Genomic DNA, 13,430 nt, shown 5'->3' with positions numbered 1-13,430 from the left:
TGTGTGACTTTACCATATGACAGCTCGTCATGCAAATGTTCAAGTGTCTCGGCTTGGACCCAATCCGTAGACAAAAGAGCTGGCCCCAGAATTTTGTATGTAGGCAAAACTCTAATGCTAGGATTGGATTTCAGTTCGTGAAGTTCTTCTCGCTCCTACTTTGTGAGATTGTTCCTCCAATGCGGTTTGCCAACCACAATATTCTTTCGTAGTTCTTTGCGTAACGTGAAGAGTTTGTCTTCAAGATCTGGATTTTAGCTAAAACCGTTGCCCCCAAAACTCTATCACGCCTTGCGTAAATATTTCACAGCTTCCCCTGTTCCCTTTCGTAAATCCGGCCAAACCTTTGTGGTTTGTGGCCATCGAAATAGTTGCCACTAAATACAGGCGTTTAATGTGGGTTTGTAAAACTCCCTAAAGAAGTCTACGATAGTTAGGCAAAACGCGTCGGAGAATAAACAAGTTTTACAACTGCAGTTCACATAGTGCTGCTCACTAGTTTACCTTTTAAAAATATTGTATTAAAAAAAATTGTCTTAAAAAAATTGTCTTAAAAAAATTGTTTTAAAAAAATTGTTTCAAAAAAAAATGTCTTAAAAAATTGTTTTAAAAAAATTGTCTCAAAAAAATTGTTTAAGAAAATTGTCTTAAAAAAATAGCCGTTTGGTGTCGGATTCGTTGTTACTTCACTATAAATGACACAAAAACTCACAATCCATGTATGGGAAGTGCACAAACAGAATCATGGATCTTAGTGGGTCGACAGTGTGGCACTGTTTGGTTCAAGCAGATTGCAGATCAAAGTCTCTACTTTTAAGCAAACGGTATTTTACAAGGCTGATGTGAAGGCTCTTCAAAACGCTCATGTGCCAAGTCTAAAAGGCTTTCGCTAACCCAGAGGGCTGCCGAAATAGTAACTACAACTGCAACTGAAATGTGTCTTTTCCATCTTCTTTGCCAAGCAGCCATTACAGCTATATTCTGATAGCGAGTCTCAATCGCTAGAGAGACGCTGGTGAAAAACCACTCGATCACCAGTTGAACTGAAGTTGTGATAGCAAAAGACTGTAGCAGTTCTAAAAGGGAATAGTCTTTTAAGTATATATATTGATACAAGTACAAAACGCCGTTAACAGACACTATAGCAGTTGATTCAAACAACATGCTCATGATAGCAATATCAGCCATTAGTCTCTCACGGCGAGGAGTACGAAAACTTCCCCAAGGAGCTGATGTTCTTTTGCAGATCATATAACAAATGTGATCAATCAGAACCATCGTGCTTCGTTCGATGACTTCTGTGGCGCCGTGAATCAATCCAAGAACAGCCATGGATTGTAAATTGTCAAGATCGGCTTGCAACACTCGGAACATAATCGCTGAAAAACAATACAGTGGCGCTATTAAAGCACACGCATATCCCGGATGGGTAATGCTGCTTAGCCGCTGAACAAAAATTCGCGAGATCACTTTAAATAGGACTCCAACGAGAGGAGCGAAGAGTGCGATTACCAGGCGCAGTTTACTTTCCGTACTTTGCTTGTTATAAAGTGGGTAAATAATACATTTCACAGCAATGGCAAGAATTACAATAGATCCGCAGGGAGCCGTCATTTGTAAGAATAAAGCCATCTGCTCTCTTCTTGTCTGTCGCAGATGACGGAAGTGATTCGTTAGAAGATAGGCTTGCCAACACACACCCATAAAAAAAAAAACATAGAGTGGAATTTTTTGCAAAGTAGAAAGCTTGGAATGAGATATTCCCAAGGCTTGTAGAACCACTCGATAACTTGTGTCCAAGAAATATGCAAGGCAGGCAACTAGGATCAGTTTTCCTTTCACCTTCATTAACTGATATGGGCGAAAAAGAAATAAGGTGACTACAAAGAACGAAGCGTATAGAAAAACACAAGCGACTGCGTCAGAAATTGATCTCATCCATTGGACGTGTACTGGGATGGACCTCTTTAGGTGAAATTCACAGTTGTTTGCAGTTTTAAAACATAAATATGAGATCAACATGTATACTGAACCAATGATTGTAGCAGTTAGTAAAGAAATCAAAGCTCCAATGTACATTGATTTACCAACCGTTCGGAAAGCGGATGGTCTGAGCCGCTTCCAGGCCATTGCTGTATCTTCATTTTGCTGATCTTCCTGTGTTTCTTCATTCTCCTCTGGCAAACTTGCGTCTGTAAGGCTTGCATTAATTCTGCTGGAGCTTATGAAGTCTAAAGTTGTGGCTTGTCTGTTGCTGTATTCTTGATGAATACACTCCTCATCAGGATCTCCGTGACGATACCATTCTTGGCCAGTGCTTTCCAGAGGACTGTAGCCAAACGGCTCTGCCGTGTATTCAGGTTCCTGTGGGTTGTAGTGCTCTGTCACTCCTCGTGTAAAACTGAACAGGATATGACTAAATACCTCGATCAGTGTGCTGCTACTCATTGTGTTTGGTTGGGAGATCAGTTGAACAAATATTGTAAAACCCAAGTAGTATATTAATTAGTCAGTGTAGGAGCCCGTTTCCTTATCGACACTGATGATCTTAGGAGAACAGCAAGCAACATTACTGAAATTCGGTGACAATTGCAGTTGACAAACTATGTCTTCCTGTGTTATTTGCTACAGTTTCGTTCCAAGCATTTTGTCCAGAAATCAGCGGGCCGTATCACTGTTGTCTGTTTCGTCCGTTAAAGTTATACTTTCGAAATTTCATTTTTTTATGAAAAAAGGTTGTTTTTTGTTCCCCCTGTTAAATAAATATCTATAACTAAAACCCTAAAGTTTCCACTTAAAAATCTAAGTAAAAAGCATGTAGCCCAATAATGATCAATCTATTAGCTGTTCGTGTAAGGTTTTTTATTTGGCAAATCATAGAGTAAGCATTTTCTTGCGAGTTTAGAAAGCCGTTTTCACAGAGACTAAAGCCAGATCTTCGTGTATGCTATATTGAAATTTTCAAGCCAAAAATTTAAATTTAATTTGTTGATCTGATAGCATGATAACTTGGAATGAATTTTTAAGCAAAAGGAACTGTGTTTTTAAAGTGTTCTCAAACATCTTTTAGTGGTTTGAACTTGGCTGCATTTTCTGTCAGTGGCTGGATCGAAGCACGTCATTCTTCTCGACCCGTGCGTCCATGGATCGAAACTTACTTTTCTTCTCAGCCTTTTTCTAGCTTTTTTTTCAGCATATGCAATTTTGCCTCACGACAAACTTAACACAATGAACCCTGAACACCTTTATCAGCGTGTTACTCATGTCTGCTTGGTTCAACGAACTACTTAAAGTCATGGTTTGAAATTTCAAAGTGGATTGACTGTGCGCACAAGAACTATAGCTACTGTTACTTTTAGCTGAATAACTGGATAATTGCGGGGATTCCAAAGTGCTTTTCGAAATCTTTGGTCAACAAGTTTCAAACTGATGTGAAGTTTATATGAAATAATTCATATATGAACTGCGGTTGTAGATGAAAGTGAAGAATGATCATCGTAGTTAATTTTCCAATTTAAGCAATTGGAAAATTAACTGCGATGATCATTCTTCACTTTCATCTACAACCGCAGTTCATATATGAATTATTTCATATAAACTTCACATCATTTCACTCCTCACGGGAAGATATGAACTCAACTAATTGACCTCGCTCCCAATGTGTGGCTTCATAGCTCAGTTGGTAGAGCATCGCACCGGTATCGCGGAGGTCACGGGTTCGAATCCCGTTGAAGCCCTGATTTTTTCAGGCTTCTTCTTTCCAATTGCTTAAACTGGAAAATTAACTGCGATGATCATTCTTCACTTTCAACTTTCAAACTGTTATCTTTCAGATGAAGTTGACGTGACTTACTGAAGTACACAAAATTTGAGCAAGGTATCATTTTATTCGTTTAACGTGCGTAGCTCCCTTTGTCCCAATATCATAATTATCATTTTGAAGAACTATGTGATTAGCATTCAGCTAAGGAAGTCTCGATCAGTATCGAAGCTGTCAATAATAAAGAATCGCTTCATGCTTATCCGGCGTTTCTGTTTAGCCTGTTTCAGTCAAGTTTATTTTGTCTGGATACATGGACGAGTTTGTTGAACGCGAGAGAGGCGCATGAAATGTCACTCTTAGCTTGGCACGAGGGAAAAGTGGGTCAGGAGACCTATGATATGATCAGCTACTTGTTTGAACTAAGAACTTCAGTGCCGGCTAAGATGGACAGGTATAGACATGCGGCTCTAGATCTGGAGACGTAAATGAGCGTAGCCAAGAGTAAATCTAGATTTTCGAGTCAACTCTTTAAACTTCAAGCGTATCTATAACTCGTTACTCATCTAGTTAACAACATGAGGTAATTTTCATAACAACAGCAAGGAATGGAAACTGTCTGGTTGAATCTCTCTGTTCGAATTTGTTGCTTTCGTACGTCCCATAAATTTACATAACGAAATACTCCTCTGTTTTGACTGTCTTTTTCAGTAAAAAACTTTGGGAGGCTACAAAATCCACACAGCTAGAACAGTTTAGTTAGACCTTCACCAATTTCGATATTAACAAGGCTTTTAAGGATGATAATACCATTCTCAGCCTGGCATTGTAGAGGATTCTGGCCAAAGTCTCTGACAGATACCTTTATTCTATTGTATCACTAATAATCTCAAACAAAAACAACCTGCTTTTGAGAAATAATATCTCATGACAGTGACAAATAAAAACTTTGGTATATACCTTATTACATGAAATTTTCGCGACACGTTTATTTCGCGATTTTGAGGTGCGCATATTTCGCGACACTTAAATTCCGCGATTTGGCGGAAATTTTGTATTTTGAATCACTTTGACTTATTGTTCGCGTCACTTTAATCACTTTAATTTCGCGATTTTTTTTTTAAATCGCGAAATTCGCGAAATTAACGTGTCGCGAAAATATCATGTGATAAGGTATATATAAGCAAAAAATCAACAAGTTGGCTAAAAAGAAACTAATGACTTATGATATTATGTCTGATACTACAATCGCATGGCAACATTTACAAATTTAAAAGTAGCATAAAAAGGTAAATAGATTCAGCTAATAGGATAATCTTTGTTTACAATATTTGCACATAAGAACGAGCACTTCATTTACTGATGACCAAGTTACAAAAATATCAGCTCTTTATACTGAAAGGGCGTGACGCTTATCGAAACTGAATTTTTTTAAGCCAATCGCAGAGCTCAGTCAAAGCAAAACCAAATCCCTTTACAAAGTCAGTGTAAACTTTTCTAAGGCCACTGTCTGATTTAAAATTGCTATTTTAGCCTAAACTACACCGAACTAAGGATCATATTAGGAAACACCCCATCAGAAATATAGACTTAAAGGTCCATTTAAGGTCCAGTTCTTCCTTAGTCGAGACAAGTCAAAGATTCCATCCCAAAATTCCATGCTGTTAACGTAACAATACACTAAGCCGTTAGGTGTCTGATTTGCTGTCACTCAATACTAACGGCGCAAAAATTCACAATACATTGGAAGCCTACAACCGGAATCACGGATCTTAGTAGTCAGCGGTGTGGCATTGTTCGGGTCGACCAACCGGCAGATCAAAGTTTTAAGCAAACGGCATTTTACAAGGCTGATTTAATGGCTCCTCAAAACGCTCATGTGCCATGTCTAAAAGGTTTGCGCTGACCCATAGCGCTGATAACATAGTAGTTGCAATTGCCAGTAAACTGTGTCGTTTCCATCTTCTCTGCCAAACAGTCATCACAGCTATATTCTGATAGCGAGTCTCGATTGCTAGAGAGACACTGGTGAAAAACCACTCGATCACCAGTTGAACTGAAGTTGCGATAGCAAAAGACCGTAACAGCCCTAAAAGGGAATCGTCTTGTAAGTATATATATTGATACACGTACAATAATCCGTTAACAGACACTATAGCAGTTGATTCATACAACATGCTCATGATAGTGATATCAGCCATTAGTCTCTCACAGCGAGGAGTACGAAAACTTCCCCAAGGAGCTGATGTTCTTTTCCAAATCACGTGACAAATGTGATCAGCAACAACCATGGTGCTTCGTTCTATGACTTCTGTAGCACCGTGAATCAATCCAAGAACAGCCATGGATTGTAAAATGTCAAGATCTGCTTGTAACACTCGGAACATAATCGCTGAAACACAATACAATGGCGCTAACAGGGCACACGAATATCCCGGATGAGTAATATTCTCTTGCCGCTGAACAAGAATTCGTGAGACTACTTTGAATAGCACTCCAATGAGAGGAGCGAAGAGTGCGATTACCAGGCGAAGAATACTTTCCTTACTTTGTTTGTTATACAGTGGGTAAATGATAGTGACCACAGCAACGGCAACAATTATAATGGAACAGAAGGGAACTGTCATTTTTAAGAACAAAGCCAACTTCTCTTTGCATGATGTCCGTAGAGGACGGAAGTGATTCGTTAGAAGACAGGCCCCACAAAATACACTCAGAAAAAACAAAATATTGAGTGGAAGTTTTTGCACAGTAGAAAGCTTGGAATGAGATATTCCCTTGGCTTGTAGAACCACTCGATAAATTGTATCCAACAAATATGCAAGGCAAGCAACCAGGATAAGTTTTCGTTTGACCCCCATTAACTGACCTTGACGAAAAAGAAATAAGGAACATACAAAGAACAAAGGATATAGGAAAGCATTAGAGATTATATCAGAAATTGATCTCGCCCATTGCACTTTTGCTGGAATGGACCTCTTTGGGTGAAATTCGCAGTTGTTTACAGTTGTAAAGGATAGATAGCAGATCAACATGAATACTGAGCCTATGATGATGGCAGTTAGTAAAGAAATTAAAAGTCCAATGTACATTGATTTACAAACTGTTCGGAGAGCGGATGGTCTGAGTCGCTTCCAAGCCACGGCTTCGATTTCGTCTTCGTGATCTTCTTGTGTTTCGTCGTTTTCCTCTATTACGCACGCGTTCATAACTCTCATTTCATGGCTGTTAGACCACGCTCGATAGTCCAAGCTTGTAGCTTGTCTGTCGCTGTATTCTTGATAAATACACTCCTCATTAGGATCTCCGTGACGATACCATTCTCGACCTGTGCTTTCTAGAGGACTGTAGCCAAACGATTCTGCCATGTATTCAGGTTCTTGTGGGTTGTAGTGCTCTGTCACCCCTCGTGTGAAACTGAACAAGATGTGGCCAAACACCTCGATCAGTGTGCTACTACTCATTGTGTTTAGTTGGGAGATCAGTTGAAAAAATATATCAAAGCCCGACGTAGTGTATCAGTCAGTCCAGGAGCACGTTTCCTAACCGACACCTGGTTAGTGCTGATCTTAGTAGTACAGCAAGCAGCTCAAATGAAATTCGGCCGGTGACAATCTGCAGTTGACAAACTATGCCTTCCTGTGTCAGTTGCTTCCGTTTCGTTCCAAGCCTTTTGTGGAGAAACCAGCGGGCCGTATCACTGTTATGTCTGTTTTCTCTCTTACACTTATACTTTCGAAATTTCATTTTTTTTAGGAAAAAAGGTTGGTTGTTTTGCTCCACCTGTTAAAGTACACCTAACCCGAAAAATGTTTTTTCGTTAAAACGAATTCATTTGCTATTCGAAGCATTTGAGCGAAAAAATTTTTGAATTTGGTTGAATCCTCGATTTGCTATGGCCATTCAAAGTCGCGCTTGAAGTGTTGCGCGACCGCGTTTTCGGGAGTCTGGGTCGGCGCGGTTGCTAATGACGCCTACCCAGGAACCAAACACAATGGCGCCTCAGTCAGCTCTCTGTATTTGCTCGAGAAAATGGAAAACAAAACTGATCGTTCCAATACTTTTTGGGACTAAAACGTCCAAGTTTTGTTTCAGAATCATTTCTTTTTCGTCACTGTAGTCAAAGTTAAGTTTCGATTTCGAAGACTCCGAAATAAACTTCGATCGAGCACGTTTGACAACTGTGAACTCACTGCTTAGAGCTTTGAGAGCGATTTGCAATATTTCAAGCGACGACGGGGAAGACTTCTTTGCGGACGAGCTCCTTGAATATTAGGAATGGAAAGAAGTGAAGTGAAGGAGCAGGCAAACGGAAAGCAGGAAAGAAAACTAAAGGACTGCTTTGGATGGTAATTTTGTCACCTAAACACAAGATTCCCACGCGTGTTTATAGCCCGTTTACATTTGTCCTTAGCGAGAATGTATTTTGTCAAGGTATGATTGTTCTATTAGAACCAGTTTGTGTTTTACTTTCTCGAATGCTTCATGTTTATAAGAGCGACGTAAGTGTTGCAGTTTTCGAGACTTGATGACCTCCAGAACACTGGCTTGGATCGATTGAAAATCGCGATCGTGCGGGAAGCAAAGCGAGAGGAAACATTTCATACAGTTACCGATTTCACATTGTCACACGTTTTAAGTCGTAACTCCATATAACCAATGTAAATTTTTCTCAAAGTTTGCCGTGAAATTCGTCGGATAAGCAAAAAGGATGTGTTCCCTAAGCGGTCCGCAGATAATGTTACGTGGTCATATTTTCCACACTATTGCACAGAATGTTTGTCGCACTGCTGATTTCCAAACCTTCGAAAAACTCTATGAGTCTAACAATTTTGTTATTATGTAATTCTAAAGGATTAATCTTAGACTTTTATCTAAATCGAAAGAGAAATAAGTGTTGGTTGGCGGCGTACAGTTGCGACTATTAACATATCAATATAATGGTCGTAACGCTTCTTGATTGATCACACAACTTTGCCGGCTATGTTATAAATACTGCGGGATTGGAAGATACAGGTTGTCGGTAGTATTTCTACAAACTGCTGGTTGGCTTTAATAAGCAGAAAATTTTGAAAATAGCGTTTGAAAGTCTGTGGAACAAATTCCAGTGAGAGTTCTTCAATGGCTCTCAAAGACTCAGTTCGCTTGTTTCGGTTCGACAAAATCAACCATCGTTTACGCTGTTATTGTACCATTGACCGATCATCGCCAGTAAATTGTACAGTATATTTTTCTTTAAATCTGGGATATTGCTGCAACAGCCGATAGCACGTCTGGAAGGCGTTCTACGCACTTTTCGAATGTGTATTGCACCTGAAGGAAATGAGAGGACATGAGATATTCAACCTTCCTGGGTAGACGTCACAACAGCCGCTGGACCCATTCCCCTCAAGCTCGGTCGCGAAACAAAATGGCGGTGTTTTGGAGCTATTTTCGACATTTCGTCGGGGCCCAGAAAATCGAAGATTTAACCGAACCCAAAAAATTTTTCGGAGAAGTATTTCAAATAACAAGTAGATTCGTTCCAGCGAAAAAAAATTTCGGGGTTAAGGGCACTTTAAATAAATATATCTAACTAAAACCCTAAATTTTCCAATTAGAAATCTAAGTAAAAAGCATGTAGCCCAATATTGATCAATCTATTAGCTGTTCATGTAAGGTTTTTTATTTGGCGAATCATAGAGTAAGCATTTTCTTGCATGTCTAGAAAGTCGTTTTCACATAAACTAAAGCCAGATCTTCGTGTATGCCATGTTCAAATTTTCAAGCCAAACTAGACGCATAACTGCGTGAACTCGGGCTTTTTTCCAACATCTTGCAATGTAAAAGTCGAACGCTGCAGAAGTCGTCTTTAAGCAACGTGAAAATCTCAAAGTTATTTGACAGCCTTTGTTTCTTAAATGCATCCATTATTATTATCCCATTATAATTCCCTTTATAATTCTGTTTCTGCCTTTCATTTTTCATTATCCTTTTTCGTTCATTCTTGTCAACAGATTTGGTTAAACATGACACAAACTGTATTTGGTAATGCTCTGCTGAATGATATGTTTTTTGAACATTTCTAATAGCCTTAACAAGACAAGCAATACCATTTATGTTTTTAGTATATTGAACTGGAGTGATTTGACATTCATCATAGACCAAGAGGGAATATACATATTTTGATTTTTGTATGGATTTTGAAATACAGCTAACGCAAAAAGATGCGAACCATATCAAAAACCCTGTGCATTCACTATTATTCTTTATAATATTTTTGGAGAACAGATTTGCTTTGCACTGACTCAAACAATACTCCTTCAATAATATCACTTTTAAGGTCTAAAATTACTTCAACTCCACAAAAATCAACACTTTTGGGCAAATTTTTATTGGATGGTGAATTCATATCTAAAGATAAACTATCACATAATCTTTTGACATTATCGACAATAGAAGATAATGTTTTTGAGGTCCAATAAGCACAGGATTTCATTGTAGAATAGCAAAGTGAATAAATAGCCACAGTAGTACTTAACTTAAGCTTCATGGTTTCACTAACACAAGTCTGAACAAGTATGTCATTTTCAGCTTCATTAATTATTACTCCTTTCACCTCAAACATAACATTGTTGTGTATACTCTGAAAATAATGCACTAAGTCACTAAGAGACAATACTTCAAGCAGCACACATGTACCTTGGGCATGGCTTCTACCATATGAATCCCTTGCATGAGAATCAAATATTTTAAACCCCACATTACCATTACAATAGATAGCAACAGCAGTACACCCTACTGTCAATACCAAATTAGTGTAGTTTTCAGCCAAAAGTGATTCAAAGGCTCTTAGCAAAGAAGTACAGTATTGATATCCTTCTATGGCAGCCTCTTGATGGAGAGTACCAGTGTAGCTTTCACTGTACTGAAGTTGATAGTCAGTCTCGAACACATTTAGCATTGATGGTAATTCTGACTGCATTAAAAAGGATTGCCTGGCAAACTGAGACAAACCTGAATACAACTGATTTCCAATATTCATTATTTCCATGAGGTCATTAGCTGAATGGATTCTTTGTTTGCTATTGTGATCAAAGAGCATAAACTCATTGCAACACATTATTGTCCAGAATTCTGTCCAAATATTAGCTCATTACCTTGGCTATAAGGGGCTGATATTGTTTTGCTTGGGTCAATATACATTGGAGTAGAACCAGGGTTCTTCTCTATGTCTGTACTCAGTTTAAATTGACAAAAATTTGATATATGGGTGTGATTTTTGTGCCGGCACATCAAACTATTACAGGTAAACAATGATAAATACCGATTTGCTCGAAATTTAAGCTTCATCAACCCTTGATAAACCCTGCTAGAGCAATTAAACAAAAGCTTCTTTCCATGTTGTGTAATTTTATTTAAGCTCGTAATCTTTGTACTACATTCATGTTTTATAAGTTTTCTAACCTTCACATAACAGTAAAGCTTGGAAGACTTCGGTATACTTGCACAGATACGTTTGAAGACAAACTCCTTCAGCTTTCTGCTTTTGATACTCAGACTTCAAAATTCGAACCGGCAATCTGCTGGGTTCTCGATCACGTTTACCCACACGACGATTTCTACGTAGGCTAACAGGAGATAGCTGATTTGATATAGCATGATTTTCGATAGATAGTTCATTTGATAAAGCAGTCATAGCATGGTTCACGATAAAAGGTTCACTCGTAAAGATTCGCTCGTAAATTGATCTCTCGTAAATCTCGCGGACCGACCCCTTCCGAAAATACTCAACATCTTTTAATGTGGGTCTACCTTGAGAAATGTATGCGTTTGTATGTATTTTGAACGTTTTAGATTCCATAATATTCGCAGTCACCAACGAGACCTTAACACCATCCGCTATTACTCGCCCGTGTGCTTCAGTAGCGCACACTACGCATGCGCACTATGCAGATTCTACGCATGCGCCGTAACCTCAACGGCGATTTCTAACTGAACGCAAAAAAAAAAAAAAAAAGAAGCCGAATTTTTACCTTGGGCGTTTCCTTCGGAAAGCCCGAGTAAAAAGTTGAATTTAATTTGTCGACCTGATAGCATGATAACTTGGAATGAATTTTTAAGCAAAAGGAACTGTGTTTTCAACGTGTTCTCAAGCATCTTCCTGTGGTTTGACCTTGGCTGCAGTTTTCTGTCAGTGGCTGAATCGAAGCACGTCATTCCTCTCGACCCGTGCGTCCGTGGATCGAAACTTACTTTTCTTCTCAGTTTTTTTCTAGCTTTTTTTCCAACATATGCAATTTTGCCTCACGTAACGCTTAACACAGTGAACCCTGAACACCTTTATCAGCGTGTTATTCATGTCTGCTTGGTTTAACAAATTAAACTACTTAAAGTCATGGTCTGAAATTTTCAAAGTGGATTGCCTGTACCCACAATAACTATAGCTACTCTTACTTTTAGCTGAATGACTGAATAATTGCGGAGATTCCAAAGTGCTTTTTAAAATCCCTGGTTGTCGGTTATCTTTCAGGTGAAGTTGACGTGACTTACTGAAGTACACAAAATGTTGAGCAAGGTATCATTTTACTCGTTTAACGTGCGCAGCTTCCTTTGTCCTAATATCATAATTATCATTTTGAAGAACTATGTGATTAGCATTCAGCTAAGGATGTCTCGATCAGTATCGAAGCTGTCAATAATAAAGAATCGCTTCATGCTTATCGTTTCTGCTCAGCCTGCTTTAGTCAAGTTTTGTCTTGATCCATGGACGAGTTTGTTGAGCGCGAGAGGCGCATGAAATGTCACTCTTAGCTTGGCACGAGGGAAAACTGAGTGGCTCAGGAGATCTATAATATGATCAGCTACTTGTTTGAACTAAGAACTTCTGTGCCGGCTAAGATGGACAGGTATAGACACGCGCCTCTAGATCTGGAGACGTAAAATGAGCGTAGCCAAGAGTAAATCTAGATTTTCGGGTGCTCTTTAAACTTTCAAGCGTATCTATAACTCGATATACATTCAGTTAACAACACGAAGCAGTTTTCATAACAACAGCAGGGAATGGAAACTGTCTGGTTGAGTCTCTCTGTTCGAATTATTTGCATTCGTGCGTCCGAGAAAATTGGCATAACAAAATACTGCTCTGTTTAGAAAATCCACACAATTATTGAAACAGGTTGGTGAGCCTTAACCAATTTGGTCAGCCTGGAATTGTAGAGGATCCTGGCAAAAGACTCCGATAGATACCTTTATTCTATTGTATGAATACAGCCGGCTTTGTGTAATAATATTAATAGTCTCATTGCAGTGTCTAGTAAAAAGCTCGGTTATATATATAAAAGCAAAAAATCAACAAGTTGGCTAAAGAGAAACTAATGGGATATTTTAATATGTCTGGTACTACAATCACAGCGCAATATTAAAAGGTATCAGATATATTAAATAGAGTCAGCCAATAGGGTACGTAACCTTTGTTTAGAATATCTGCATATAAGCACGAGCACTTCATTTACTGATCAAGCTATAAAATTATAAGATAGTCGCAGAGCTCAGCCAAAGTAAAACCAAAACATGACAAATAATCTTTTACAAAGTCAATCTAAACTTCTCTCAAACTATTGATTAAAAATTGCTATTTTAGCCTAAAGCCCCAACCAAACGATCGCAACATTTGAACACAACATATCGC

The 13,430-nt window shown here is 38.7% G+C and overlaps 2 protein-coding genes across 2 annotated transcripts; both read right to left on the bottom strand.

Moving 5' to 3' along the window:
• Positions 1-759: 759 nt before the first annotated feature.
• Positions 760-2,746, bottom strand: LOC145490065 (uncharacterized). The gene has a single exon (XM_081469172.1). The coding sequence runs from the start codon at positions 2,446-2,448 to the stop codon at positions 814-816; it is 1,635 nt and encodes a 544-aa protein (XP_081325298.1). The 5' UTR covers positions 2,449-2,746; the 3' UTR covers positions 760-813.
• A 2,539-nt stretch (positions 2,747-5,285) lies between these two features.
• LOC145490165 (uncharacterized) lies at positions 5,286-8,557 on the bottom strand. Its single transcript, XM_081469273.1, has one exon. It carries the CDS (start codon positions 7,222-7,224, stop codon positions 5,587-5,589), a length of 1,638 nt encoding a protein of 545 aa, XP_081325399.1. The 5' UTR covers positions 7,225-8,557; the 3' UTR covers positions 5,286-5,586.
• Between the last annotated feature and the right edge of the window lie 4,873 nt (positions 8,558-13,430).

This window comes from Orbicella franksi, chromosome 6, assembly GCF_964199315.1.
Source record: "Orbicella franksi chromosome 6, jaOrbFran1.1, whole genome shotgun sequence".
Classification (NCBI taxonomy): domain Eukaryota; kingdom Metazoa; phylum Cnidaria; class Anthozoa; order Scleractinia; family Merulinidae; genus Orbicella; species Orbicella franksi.
This window is presented reverse-complemented; position numbering and strand designations above follow the sequence as displayed.